Genomic DNA, 15,000 nt, shown 5'->3' with positions numbered 1-15,000 from the left:
TATATATCATCATCATCATCGTTATTGTTTAATGTCAGCTTTCCATGCTGGCATGGGTTAAACAGTTTGACTGAGGACTGGCAAGCTAGTAGATTGCACCAAACTCCAATGTGATCTTCCAAATTTCTTCAGCTGGATGCCCTTCCTAATGACAACCACTCCAAGAGTGTAGTGGGTGCGTTTTACATGCCACCGGCAGACTCTTGCACCGAAGATGACATATGCATATTCAGCAAGAAAGCAAAAAAAAAAAATAATCCAACTAAATAGACAATCAACAATACACATTACCATTACTACCATTCACCAATGTTTATAATTCAATAATTTCACCTGGTGACTCCTGATGTGAGTCCTTAGGCCACCAAAAGCAATATGGATATGAGCATGACTTATTAAACCCGCATGTGATCTAGCCGAGAAATTACAATGTGGACAATGATGGTTTGCGAGAAGACCATTGTTCTGTTAATTTATTTCCCCGTAACTGCACTTGATGAAGTACCCTCGAAAAAGCACGCTCTCTCCTCCAGTCTCTCTCTCTCTTATACACACACACACACACACACATAGAGGCATGGTTGGAAGTGCAGGTGTGATTAAGAAGTTTGCTTCCCAACCACATGGTTTTGGGTTCAATCCTACTACATGTCCCCTTCTACTATAGCCCTCTTGGAAACATGTCTGCTCTTAGGGAAATATTACCTTGCTTGGAAACAAGTGAGGGTTGGTGACAGGAAGGGCATCTAGCTATAAAAAATCTGCCTCAATAAACTCCATCTGATCCATGCAAGTATGGTGAATTGGTCATTAAAATTATGATGATGATGATATATGCATGTATGTATATAAGACATAAAATCCAAATTTTTAAAAACTAATGTATACCCAAACTTGCTGCTTCAATTTTTCAATTGAGTTAATATCCCAACAGAGAATTTGAACCAATAACCTAAGTGACTAAAACTGGAATGATAATCAGGCATGGAAGGAAAGTCGCTATCTTTTAGGTGTGTGTGTGTGTGAGTGGGTGTATCGAGGGGGAATACAAAAAAGAAACTTTATCTGATTAGAGACAGCTACCAAAAAAGAAAAAAAAAAAGAAAGAAATTTAGGAATTTTATTGGTACACTGACAGGTTGATCACATCCACCTGTAAAAACCATAATAAAAAAGATATGAAAGAACAAACGGAAGGTATTTAGATATCTAAGTTGCAGGGCAGGAAGCTATTTATGAGAATATAGGCTAAAAATTGGGACAGGGTAAGCCACAAAACAAGCTCTCTAGAATCAATGATGCTCCATTCAGTGTGTAAAGTGGTTGGTGATAAGAAGGGCATTCGAATAGCAAAAAGCAATGCCATAGACAACAATAAAGTTTGGCAGCTTTCCCTGTGGCTGTGTATAACAGATGATGGAATACTAACATTTTCTGCACAAGAAATATTCTTATCAAACTATTTCTCAAAACAAGGTTATATAACAATCCCACACAAATATTATTGCAAATCTTACACCTTGTTCTTTTATTCTTTTATTTGTTTCAGTCATTTGACTGCAGCCATGCTGGAGCACTGCCTTTAGTCGAACAAATCGACCTCGGGACTTATTCTTTGTAAGCCTTGTACTTATTCTATCGGCCTCTTTTGCTGAACCACTAAGTTACAGGGATGTAAACACACCAACATCAGTTGTCAAGCGATGGTGGGGGGATAAACACAGACACAAACATATATATATATATATAAATAAATATTAGACAAAATGAGATAACAAACCCAAGGTTGTGAGGAGTTTTCAGAACATTTATAAAGAAAAAGATATAGTCTATAGACTATATCTTTATCTTTTTTCTTATAAATGTCCTGAAAACTCCTCACAGACTTGGCTTTGTTATCTCATTTTGTCTAATATATATATATGCATGCTAATACAAGACCCACATTAGACTCCTCACTCAAATCATTATCAAACCAAGAGTTTAATCACAGTCTGTCCATAGCACTTACTTAGCATTACCTGCCACTCTTTGGGTCTTCTAGATATATGATCGACTTCTTTTAGTTTCCGTCTACTAAATCCATTCACAAGGATTTGGTTGATTCAAGGCTATAGTAGAAGACACTTGCCCAAAGTGCCCATGCAGTGTGACTGAACCCGGAACCATGTGGTTAGTAAGCAAGCTACTTACCACATAGCCACTCCTGTGCCTTAGTAAAATTTATAATATCTGTACAATTACTACCACCACAGTTGTATATCAAGTATGTAAGAATGGGCAGTGGTGCATAATGCTGCTATTATCAATGTAATTATAATTGTTTCTCTATGAATATGTTATTAGACTTTTATTCTCAAAACAAGTCAATGTGTAAATTTCTGTTGAAACCAGTTTATTTCTAATAATGCTTATCTTGTTTTGTGGAAGGCTAATAACATCAGAAGTTTCAGTTCTGGTCCTAAAATGCTAAAATGCCAAAATGCCACAACCTTGATACCTTCTTAATGATTAAACCACGTTTTTCTTGTTTATACTTCTCTGATGGAAACTCACACCACCATAGCTGATTGAGTAAATAGCACTATGTAATAGGATATGGTTACTTGCTAATAATAGCCAGATATCTCACTGTTTACAGTTTTAGTCTTCCGTAATACGAAATGCCATTAGAAGAATGTTAGATAAACCACTAACGTGAGATAATTCATCACACCTGTTCTGCTTTAACATTCAAAGAAAGAGAATAATTAACTGTTTCAATACTCATTCTTAGATGATGTTTTGCCAGTTATTAAGAAAAATTGTATTTATTGATAGGTAAACTATGCAAAGCACTTTTCAACATGCCTTAGTTATAATTTACTGGAGTAGTTCATTTATATGCGAGCCATTCATTTGACATGTATATACTTGTGTACCTGTTTTGTTTGTCTTGACTAACTGAAATTTATCTGTAGCTCAAATAAAGAGCAACTCTCTGGTTGAGATTATCAAATGGCGCAGGAGTGGTTGTGTGGTAAGTAGCTTGCTTACCAGTCACATGGTTCCAGGTTCAGTCCCACTGCGTGACACTTTGGCTAAGTGTCTTCTACTATAGCCTCAGGCCGACCAAAGCTTTCTGAGTGGATTTGATAGACGGAAACTGAAAGAAACCCGTCGTATATGTGTGTGTGTTTGTCTCTGCAACATCGCTTGACAGCCAATGGTGGTGTGTTTACGCCCCCGTCACTCAGTGGTTCGGCAAGAGAGACTGATAAAATAAGTACTGGGCTTACAAAGAATAAGCCCTAGGGTCGATTTGCTCGACTAAAGGTGGTGCTCCAGCATGGCCACAGTCAAATGACTGAAACAAATAAAAGAATTGCAACTATATAAATGTGTATATATATATACTAGCAGTATCGCCCGGCGTTGCTCGGGTTTGTAAGGGAAATAACTATAAAGCATTTTTAGGGAGTTATAGCCAAAAAATAGAAAAAACTGGAAAAAAAATTATGGTAAATTTTTTTTGAGAGTTAAAAAGGTCGAGTTGCGTCCCCTAGACAGTCTGTGGTTTGTGTTTCTGATTCTCGACCCCATGTCGAATTTATCGATTTTTTTCAGAACTGGGGGAACTTTTCAAAATTTTCGCTGCGTTAGTTTTGAATTATGACATTGGGCTATGTGTGTGTCAAGTTTCATCAGAATCGGTTGAAAGCCATGGTCAGGGTGAGGGTACAACCAAACAGACACACAGAAACACACACAGACAAACTGCCGTTTATATATATATATATATATATATATATATATATATATATTAATACTAACAGAAGTCTTCTCTTTCTTTCTCTCTCTTATCATCAGCATCATCATCATCATAATCACCATCATCATTTAACATCCATTTTCCATGCTGGCATGGATTGGACAGTTGGACACGCTATGGTGAGCTGCAGGGATGTACTGAGCTCTAGTGTCAGCTTTGGCATGGTTTTAATATCAGGATGCCTTTCTTAAAGCCAACCACTTTACATTGTGGCACTGGGGGATTCTTTCATGCCACTGGCAAGAGTGGGGCCACCAAGTAACTTGCAAGACAGGAAAAAAAGCAGGAAAAGGGAAAAGAAGAAAAACCCTTGACTAAGAAAAGAGGAGTATTTGAGAGAGGGAGGTGACTTTATGCCAGGTGTTGAGAGGCTAAAGTATGATAGAGGGACAAGTGCAGGTATCATGCTATAGAGAAAATATCCTGCATTTTATAAGGGTGGTAGGGTGTAGCTGAGATGATAAGATGGCAGTGATGGGGAGCAGGAGCAAACCCTGAAGGTACTTGAAGATGAGCATAAGAGAGGATATGGACAGAGGATCAAGGGCAGAGGAGAAGCATGTTGGTTCATAAGTGTGGGAGGGGAGAGTGGCATCGGTTGGAGGTGGAGAAAGAGTTGAATGTAGAAAGTGACGAGCAAACGTGAAGGTGCAATTGATAGGAAATACCTTCCTGTAAGTGAAGTTATTCTATGAGATGGTGACAAACAGACACAAAGACACACACACACACACACATATATACTCATATATACGACGGGCTTCTTTCAGTTTCCGTCTACTAAGTCCACTTACAACGCTTTGGTCAGCCCAAGGCTAAGTCGAAGACACTGAACCCAGAGCCATGTGGTTGCAAAGCAAGCTTCTTACCACACAGCCACACCTGCGCCTATGGAAGCAGGCTTCTTACTACACAATCACGCCTGGTGGCCGATGCCAGCACCGCCCCGACTGGCTTCTGTGCAGGTGGCACATAAAAAGCACCAACTGACCGTGGCCGATGCCAGACCCCTCTGGCACCTGTGCAGGTGGCACGTAAAAAGCACCCACTACACTCGCGGAGTGGTTGGCGTTAGGAAGGGCATCCAGCTGTAGGAACACTGCCAGACCAGACTGGAGCCTGGGGCAGCCCCTGGCTCCCCAGACCCCGGTCGAAACCGTCCAACCCGTGCTAGCGCGGAAAACGGACGTTAAACGACGATGATAATGACAAACGTCGCCTAACCAGACTCATGGGCCCGGTTTCTGTGGTGTATGTGTTTTCCCCAGCTGGACGGGATGCCAGTCCATCGCAGAGTTGCCCAAGAAACAGGAAGAGAGGGGACAACAGGGGTTGCCACCCCACCCCCCTGCCGGAGCCTCATGGAACTTTTAGGTATTTTTGTTCAATAAATACACAGAACGCCCGGTCTGGGAATCAAAACCAAAATCCTCCGACCGCGAGTCCGCTGTCCTAACCATTATTATAATTTTAAATTTTGAGTTGAGAGTACTGCTGTCTGGTAGATATCTTATGGTAGTAGAATAGTATTTAACTGCTATTTCTAAATTTTGGTATGTGGTGAAGCAATTTTGCTAAGCCCTAATTATAATTATGCTTATAATTATAATAATCTTTGTATAAGTTTACCGATAATGGCTCTTTTAACATACCGAACTACTTGGTAAGATTATTAATTATAAATTGATTAATTAATTTTACCCTTTATAATATATAAATATATATATATATATACATATATATGGATCTTTTCGGTTTGAACGGCAGTTTTTTCTAGCGGTGTCATATGAAATTGTCACCCATAATTATGACTCTAGTATCGATCTATTGCATTTCAATGTGTTTTAGGGTTAGGGTTAGTTAGGGTTAGGGGTGGGGGGAAGGGTCTCTTTTTTTCTTCACAAATGTAAATAAGCCCAATCTGTTTCTTAAACGAGGGACATATTCATACGGCACAGAATATTTTTTTTACCTCAACGGACGTCATTGATTGGTTGAAATTGCAGAAATTAAAGAAAAAAAACAACAAATATCTTACAAACTATAGAATGTTCTCAATAAAGCCAAGAGAAAAAGATGTTTTAGAAACACATTCTACCAGTATACGAAGTTTAAAAGTGTTTAGTTATGTGGAAATTATTTTTAAAAATTGCCGTTCAAACCGAAAAGATCCATATATATATATATATATATATATATATATTATATATATATATATGTGTGTGTGTGTGTGTGTGTGTGTGATAGACTTGATTAAATCCATTCACACAGCTATTAAATCCATTCACATAGCTTTGGTCGACCCGGAGCTATACTACGAGATACTTGCCCAAGGTACTACCACGTGATTGGAAAGCACGCTTTTTGTCAAACAGCCATGCGTGCGCCAATATATTACTTTTTATTGCAACATTTTCTTTTCATTGTCTTTTTGCAGCATCATTTCAAAACATACCAAAAATGTATTAATGCCAAGATAGAAAATTTTTTTCGAATATTACCAAATAAACAATCATTTTATAAGTAAATTTTTTACATGTAATCAATTAACATTATCGTGTACGTATGTTTGCCAATGGTGACTGTTAAAAATGTGACTTAAATTCAACGAAGGTAAACTAATCGCCAAAAGTTTACATGTTTGTCTGGTGTAGCAGCAACTGCTTTTTTTATTCGACTCAGGATTGTTTACGTAGCATAATTAGTTTTTTATGTATTTATTTTTCCTTTTGACTGTTTACTTCGTCGATACTGGCCTCTTAATACTGGTTTATACACACACATATATATATATATGTATATTATATATATATATGTTCCATTTTTTTTCCTTCATGATTTCACATCCGGAGTCTTGCAACACAAATTCATAAATGTGTGTGTGTATGTGTATATGTATGTATGTATGAACATATATATATATATATATATATATATATTATATATATATATATATATATATATATATTATTTCATATATATATATATATAGATAGATAGATAGATAGATAGATAGATAGATAGATAGATAGATAGATAGATAGATAGATAGTTAGATAGATAGACTGATAGATAGATAGATAGATAGATAGATAGATAGATAGATAGATAGATATGGAGAGAGTGAGAGAAAGGGAGGATGTATATGTGTGTGGAGAGAGAGAGAGAGAGAGAGGGTGCGCAATGTATTCTCAAATCGGCATTAAATCTTTGTTTACTACACACACACGACCTAAACAGCAAGCATGTGCTATATTTTGTACTCCTGTCCCAGTTTTTGTCAGGATCCAGTGTTATCTTAAAACAGTCAAACGAAACTATCGAACACAAAGGGCCTTGAAAATTAACAGGAGAAAAAATCGTTACCAAGGACAGTAGGGAAAAAATAAAAAAGCGAAAACAAAAATAGAGACAAATTTCTTAGAAAAGTGCTTTTGTTTCGAAGATGTTTATAACTGATCTTTTTAAAAAAAAAAAAAAATCTACGTCTGGGTGTGAGCATGCGAATAGTTTTAAATGCGCTGTTGTGTAAACGCATTATAAATGTACGGACACACTCTCACATATACATTTATGATATTTTTAGTATAATTACTATTATTTTTAGTTCGGTTTTAGTAATATCTCGACGTATGAAGTATAGAAAATATAATCACATTACGAAGAAGGGCCCTGCGTTAGAAAAAGAAAACACACACACACACACATCAAAACCAATCTCGTCCCAGGAACTTATGTAACTATTGAGGTGGGAATAGAGTCGACGTAAGATCCAATGCTACTTTCCTCCGACTCCACTTGCAGTTGTGTATTATTCATAATACGTCTTGGCAGTCTGATGACGATGCAGACACACCTCTCATTGACGGGGAAATACCTTTCTTTGAATAAATAAGCAAAAAAATTAATAAACAAATAAAAAGCAAAAATAAATAAATAAAAAAGTTCAGTTTAATCTCGACAGCTATTCCGAAATTCCGCCGAAAATTGTAGCTTTTACAAAACTACTGTGGTATATTTGGACTTCACAAATAATATGTAGAGAACTATGGTAACTAACGTTTTGGTTTAGCTAGGAAGAAAATCAATAAAGCTGGTTTAGAAGCAGATGATCTCGCATTCCGTTTATATATACAACTGTGATTAGTGACCTTTCGTAACTTTATTATCATCATCATCATCTTCACATACACGACCGCCAGAGAGATATATTCAGAAGAAATACATTAAACTTCTCAAAATCCACTTTCAGAATCAACTCGAACAGGATTTGAACTCGTTTAGTTTTTTCGCCCTCCACATGCCGAGTCCGAATCTACCAAGAGCAGACTTTAATTAACCCTTTAGTATCGATATATAAGTACCCCCCAAAAACAGTGAGGTTGATTCAAATTTCCCATTATCCCTTCTGTTCAATAATTGGCCTCACGCTTATCAAAAGAAATAATTTACGACGCCACAACCATCACCATCCTTAAACGAAGTTTCAGCTTTTATCAAAGAATCGAACGATATTTTCAGTCACTGATTACTTCTTTCAGATTAGTAACTATCTCTATGCATGAGAAAACAGAAATTAAAGTTAAAATAAATTCTGTTTACATATGTTAATGTGAAAAAAGTGCTTGTTTTGTTGTTGATTTTTTTTTTAATATAAGCAATTAATTAAAATTGAATAACGAATATAAAGAAAGCTGATCAAAACAAGGAAGGAGTGGAGAGGAGATACACGTAAACACTAATATGATGATGATGATGATACAATCAAACTTGTTTCCTAGAAAAACTTAACAAGCCACGCTCTTAAGTGGATCCGAGCTCACATCAACTTCATTCTAGGAAAGAAAACATTAAAATGAAAGCATCGAGGATAAATAATTACACACCCTCGATTATTTAACTACGTACCAGGTAAAATAAGTAGCGATAAAGAAGACGGCGCCAATTAGATAGGATTAAGCTGAAATAAACAAGATTAGCTCTTACATGTATTCATACAATAAGCAATTTATTAATAATATTCTGATGAGAAAATAAAAATAAGTTACGTAAAGTGACATTCATAGAGGACATGTCAAATTACAAGGGTATTTTGACAACGTTTTCACATGAACGGCAACAATGAGATACTAAAAAAAAAAAAAAGAGATCGAAAATTAATGAGTTTGCCAATATAAAACACTGAGCAAGTATATTTCTGCTCATTAAATTAAATATGAAACTCACCTATAACATCCGCTACTTTATTCCTAGCAATAAAGAAAGCGTCATCGCCAAAAGTCCATTTGCGTAACAACTCAGATTTGGGCCTCGTAGATTTTGAAAAACCAGAAGCACCCGTTACTAAATGAAGTTCTTGTGGTTTCTCACGAGCCTTCAATTGGTACTCATTGTGAAAACCAGTAATAAAAGCTCTGGCTAAAAGTCTTCCGTAAAGGGTTACCGACTGCATAGTCAGGTCAAATTTTTTGTTCTTTTAAAAAATACACGGCTGGAAAACTACGTTCGTCAACAATTAGCGTATCCTTCGTCCGTAGCTTTATTTTGAGGATCGGTTGTAGTATTTACTGGTCGTGGATATCATATATTTAATAGGAAAATAATTTTCAAATTCCGAATCTGGAATCCAAAATATAAATACACGTGTGAAGTTGAAATATTTTGTTTGAGGATGTGAAAGTAGTTACATAAGGAACTCGTTGACAACAGCAACTCGAAATCGTCTCATAACGGTAAGAAAAAAAAACAAAAACGCTATGAGATGTTTAAGTCACCGCTGTAGAGCGGATAAATTGAAATGTTGAAGGTGACAGTTTAAAAAGTTAACCAGCACTTGTCCACATGGTAGAAGAACAGACCTACACTGCTCCATCTTTGTCAATGACGTCACATGTCCTTCCTAATGGCTTCACCTTCATTTAAAGGGAATGAACTCATACTTTAAACATGTAGAAGATTGATTATCTACCTTATTTTTAATATTAATTTTTAACATACAACACAGATAATAGGATCTCATAATTTAGAAGCAAGGATAAAGTCCTTTGGTTTTCAAACTAATAACTACTAAGCCCAAAAATATTAGTGAAATTTTTTGACATCCACATCATCATCATTATCATCAGTTAGCGTCTGCTTTCCAAACTGGCATGGGTTAGACAGTTTGATTGAAACAGGTAAGCTCGAGAGCAACACCAGGTTCCAATCTGGTTTGGCATGGTTTCTATGACTAGTTGCCCTTCCTAACGCCAGTTACTCTGAGAGTGTAATGGGTGCTTTTTATATGCGACCAGTGCTGGTGCCAGTTACGTAACACCGGCATCAGCCGCAACTACGAATTCACTTAGCTTAACGAGTCTTCTCGAGCACAGCATATCGCCATGGTCTCAGTCACTTATCGTTGCCTCCATGAGGCCCAACGTTCGAAGGGTGCTTTTTATGTGCGACCAGCATGAGTGCCTGTTATGTGACACTGGCATCAGCCACGATTACAGTTTCACTTGGCTTGATGGGTCTTCTTAAGCATAGCATATTACCAAAGGTCTCAGTCACTCATCATTGCCTCTGTGAGGCACAACGTTCGATGACCATGCATCCCCATCTTGTCCCATGTCTTCCTGGGTCTACCTCTTCTGCAGGTTCCTTCTACAGCTAGAGATCAGCATTTTTTTTTTACACAGCTGTCCTCATTCATATCCATCACATGCCCATACCATCACAGTCATCTCGCTTGCACACCACATGTCATGCCTCTTATGTCCAGCTTTTCTCTCATGGTGCTTATACTGTCATACATGCACACAAACATTACTCCTCTTTATTAATAAGATGACAAAATGGATTTTGCATCCATGTAATTATTTCTTCATCACAGAGCATGACAAGTTTAAATCTTCATAATGTTGTCAAACATAGCAATTTGCATGCCTTTTTTTCAACCTTCACAGCCTCTACCTTACGAAACATTAGTATAACAGCTGAAGATTGACCTAGTTTTATAAGTTGCTTTATTCTATCAAACCCAGAAGTACGAAAGGCAAATTTGACCTCAGTGAGATTTAAATTTAGAATGTAAAATGACCATAGGCATAGGAGTGGCTGTGTGGTAAGTAGCTTGCTTACCAACCACATGGTTCCGGGTTCAGTCCCACTGCATGGCATCTTGGGCAAGTGTCTTCTACTATAGTCTTGCACTGACCAAAGCCTTGTGAGTGGATTTGGTAAACGGTAACTGTATGTATGTATGTATGTGTATGTGTTTGTGTGTCTGTTTGTCCTCCCAACATCGCTTGACAATCAATGCTGGTGTGTTTACATTCTGAAAGTAACTGGTAAGGCCTTTGAGAAATTTCTCCCTTTGTCTTCCCTAGCTTCTTTTTTTCAGTTTCCTGGTTATCACCAAGTGCTCAAAGCCTTTTCTCCTCATAGAGTGTCAAATATTTTAAATGTTTTAAAATAAGGTATGGCTGGTGGATGGATAGGGTCATTGAACAAAATGCCCTTTGATATTTAGTTATACTCTTTACTCTCTTTTACCTTTTTACTTGTTTCAGTCATATGACTGTGGCCATGCTGGAGCACCACCTTTAGTCGAGCAAATCGACCCCAGGACTTATTCTTTGGAAGCCTAGTACTTATTCTATCGGTCTCTTTTGCCGAACCACTAAGTTACAGGGACGTATACACACCAGCATTGGTTGTCAAGCGATGTTGGGGGGACAAACACATACACACAAACATATACACACACATACATATATATATACATATAGACGATGGGCTTCTTTCAGTTTCCGTCTACCAAATCCACTCACAAAGCTTTGGTCGGCCCAAGGCTATAGTAGAAGACACTTGCCCAAGATGCCACGCAGTGGGACTGAACCTGGAACCATGTTGTTGGTAAGCAAGCTACTTACCACACAGCCACTCCTATGCCTATGTTACAATATTTTCTGACAACTTCATTTGATGTTAAACCAAATGCCAAAAATGGTGCTTTGAGTATGGTATAGGTCTGTAATGCAGGATTTGGTCATTATTCAAAAATGACCCAGCATCACTATCAAACAAGAAGCATCAACCATTTCCAATGTACTATTAAAACATGTCTGGCCTGGAGGAAATATTACCAGGCTTGGAAACAGGTGAGGTTTGCTAACAGAAAGGATAACCAGCAGTAGAAAATCTGTCCCAGCAAATTTCATCTCACCCATTACAAGCATGGTAAAGTGGATGTTAAATAATGACGTATATGGGATGGTAGTTCTGTTGCTGCTGCACACTCACTTCCTAATCCACTTCTAAAAGAAGGTCATATCAACTAGTTTGCAATAATTCATTCACCAACAAGATTCAGCTATTATTTCACTGATAAATGGTTAGTTCACTTCACTTCCTTCATCACTACCCCAATAGCCCCTACTTTTCACAACAAGCAATTGGGCTGTCCGGAAAGTTCGTGCCGATTTTTAAAGGAAAGAAAAAGGTCAATAATACTTGCCATTACATTTTTAATCAACCAGATATGAACCATTTTGTTGCACAATGCCTCTCCATCTTTCCTTAAAACTTGAAAATACTCACTTTCCAGAATTCAGGTGGTTTCATGGCAAAGAATTCATCAAGGTATCTTTTTGCATCATCCAAGGAATTGAAATTTTTACCATTAAGACTATTCTGCAGAGACCTGAATAAGGGGAAATCCACATGAGCAATATCTGGTGAATATGGAGGGTGGGGGTAACACATCCCAGCCGAGCTGCAGCAATTTTTGTCTGGTTCCCAAAGCATCAAGTGCCGAAAATGAACTTTCTTATCTTCCATTTTAAAGGGTTACAGAATTAACACAGGTTATAGTAACATAAACCTTCTTCCACGAAAGATAGCTTAAACTGTGCTCTATATGTAGGTGTAGTCAAATCCTATTTTATGGACTCAACCATGTTCTAAAATAAGTCGAAAGGTAAGCTACTATAAATCGGCATGAACTTTCCGGACAGCCCAATAGTTATATATTAAGTTGTTCCATTCAGACTCATTTACTTCTCTTGGCTTAACTTCTCACTATTTCTCAGTTTCCACTCATGATTAGAATCCTACTGAAATTCCGTCTTAACATGCTTAAAATGTTAAGGGTGAACTTTGCAACATTTATATAGGTTGGATGGGTATCAAATGTTTTGGCATCACCTTTTTGGTGTCGTTGATTTGATGCACACTTATTTGTCTCTCTCTATGTGTGTGAGTATATTTCTCTTTATGTGTAGTCAAGCCAAGTGAAATAGTAATCTTGCCTAGTGCTGGTGACATGTAAAAGGCACCGGCCACACTTTTGGAGTGGTTGGCATTAGGGAAGGGCATCCAGCCATAGAACTTAAGCCAAATTACCAATCCCAGTCAAACCGTCTAACCCATACCAGCATGGAAAATGGATGCTAAATGATAATGATGATGATGATGATGATGTGTAAAAGGAGAATATTTAGGTCCATTGTGTTGAATTAATAAATCATTATGTTTCTCTCTTTCCTTATCCATATGTATATATTTCTGCAAACACATGCATGTGTGTATGTGTACTTGAATGTGTTCATGCTCATACCAATTAAAACAAATGGTATTGTTATACTGTTGATGTACTATAACATAATAGTCCAACAAATACACATAGATATGTGTATTTGGGGTCAATATATTTGACTAAGCTTTTGAAGATATTGGATTACAGCCATGTTGTGGCACTAATTGGTAAAAGATGAAATACATAATAAATTTTAAATGATCTTTTACTTGTTTCAGTCATTTGACTGTGGCCATGCTGGAGCACCACCTTTGGTTGGAGCAAATCGACCCCAGGACTTATTCTTTGGAAGCCTAGTACTTATTTTATCAGTCTCTTTTGCTGAACTGCTAAGTTACAGGGACGTAAGCACACCAGCATCAGTCATCAAGCGATGTTGGGGGGACAAACACAGACACACAAACATATACACACATGTACATACATATATATATATACAACGGGCTTCTTTCAGTTTCCGTTTACCAAATCCACTCACAAGACTTTGGTCAGCCTGAGGCTATAGTAGAAGACCCTTGCCCAAGGTGCACGCAGTGGGACTGAACCTGGAACCATGTAGTTGGTAAGCAAGCTACTTACCACACAGCCACTCCTACACCTATAAAATCTTTTGAATATATATATATATAATATATATATATGTGTGTGTGTTATATGTATGTTAATTGGTTCTTTACAAACATGCTTGACACAACTGCATTTGTTGTTACATTTAACCTTAGTATATGTATACACACACACACACACACAGATATCCATAAATATATATTTAAAAGATTTTAGTATTTTTTCTGCCCCTACATCAAAATAATACTTTCAACTAAAGATGTCATTTTATATATTATATTATATATACTAAAATATATTTCAAAATTACTTCATAGAAATGCAGAAAGAGAAAGAGAGAGACAGAATGAGATAACTAAAGATGTAGTAATACACAAACTTAACATCTATCATTTTCACACTCTTTCTCTTGCATACTTTAACTCCCACTATTACGAATCCTCTCTCTCTCTCTCTATTTATCTAATGTTTTCTCTTTCTCTTTCACTGAATCCTTTAATTCTACCACTCTCTTTTTTCTCTCCCTCTCTCTCTTTCTATCTTTCTCCATTCACCATTATGAATGCCAACATCACCACTGGTGTCTTGTTACTACCATGACTGCCAATGGTTTATTTCTTATTTCATCTGAGTTATTACCCTTAGTATTGCACAAAAAGTAAATAGGAATATACTATTAACCCATTAATGCATTGTGTCCAGAAAAATAGATGCAGGAAGAATTACTGTTACTTGTTTCGTGCGTCTGTATAATTGGTTTGTTTGTATGAAGCGCCTGCTCACTCATAGAGCACTAGTTTAGAGGCAGAGTATACCAAAGATAAATTCAATAGATAGTTATTTAACAAGCATTAGTAAATTTTTCTGGACGCTATGCATTAATGGGTTAAATTAATATCGACAGATAACACAAGCCTTACAATATCAATCATTCTAATAAGTTCTTAAAAGTAGCTACTGAAGCATGAAATAAAGTTACCACACACTTAGCAACATTTAGGAAAAACAGTGTTCGGAATTGTAGTATCTTAACAAAAGTGGC

General features: G+C 36.9%; 1 protein-coding gene across 1 annotated transcript in view; it reads right to left on the bottom strand.

Annotated features, from left to right (window-relative positions):
• Nucleotides 1-9,722, bottom strand: part of LOC115216440 (protein phosphatase PTC7 homolog) — a 43,832-nt gene extending 34,110 nt beyond the window's left edge. The window contains exon 1 of the mRNA XM_029785780.2: nt 9,038-9,722. Within this exon, the coding sequence (XP_029641640.1) occupies nt 9,038-9,263 (226 nt within the window). The 5' untranslated portion in view covers nt 9,264-9,722. The remainder of the gene's footprint in view (nt 1-9,037) is intronic.
• Nucleotides 9,723-15,000: the final 5,278 nt, after the last annotated feature.

The sequence above is a fragment of the Octopus sinensis genome, linkage group LG10, assembly GCF_006345805.1.
Source record: "Octopus sinensis linkage group LG10, ASM634580v1, whole genome shotgun sequence".
In the NCBI taxonomy this organism is placed as follows: Eukaryota; Metazoa; Mollusca; class Cephalopoda; order Octopoda; family Octopodidae; genus Octopus; species Octopus sinensis.
This window is presented reverse-complemented; position numbering and strand designations above follow the sequence as displayed.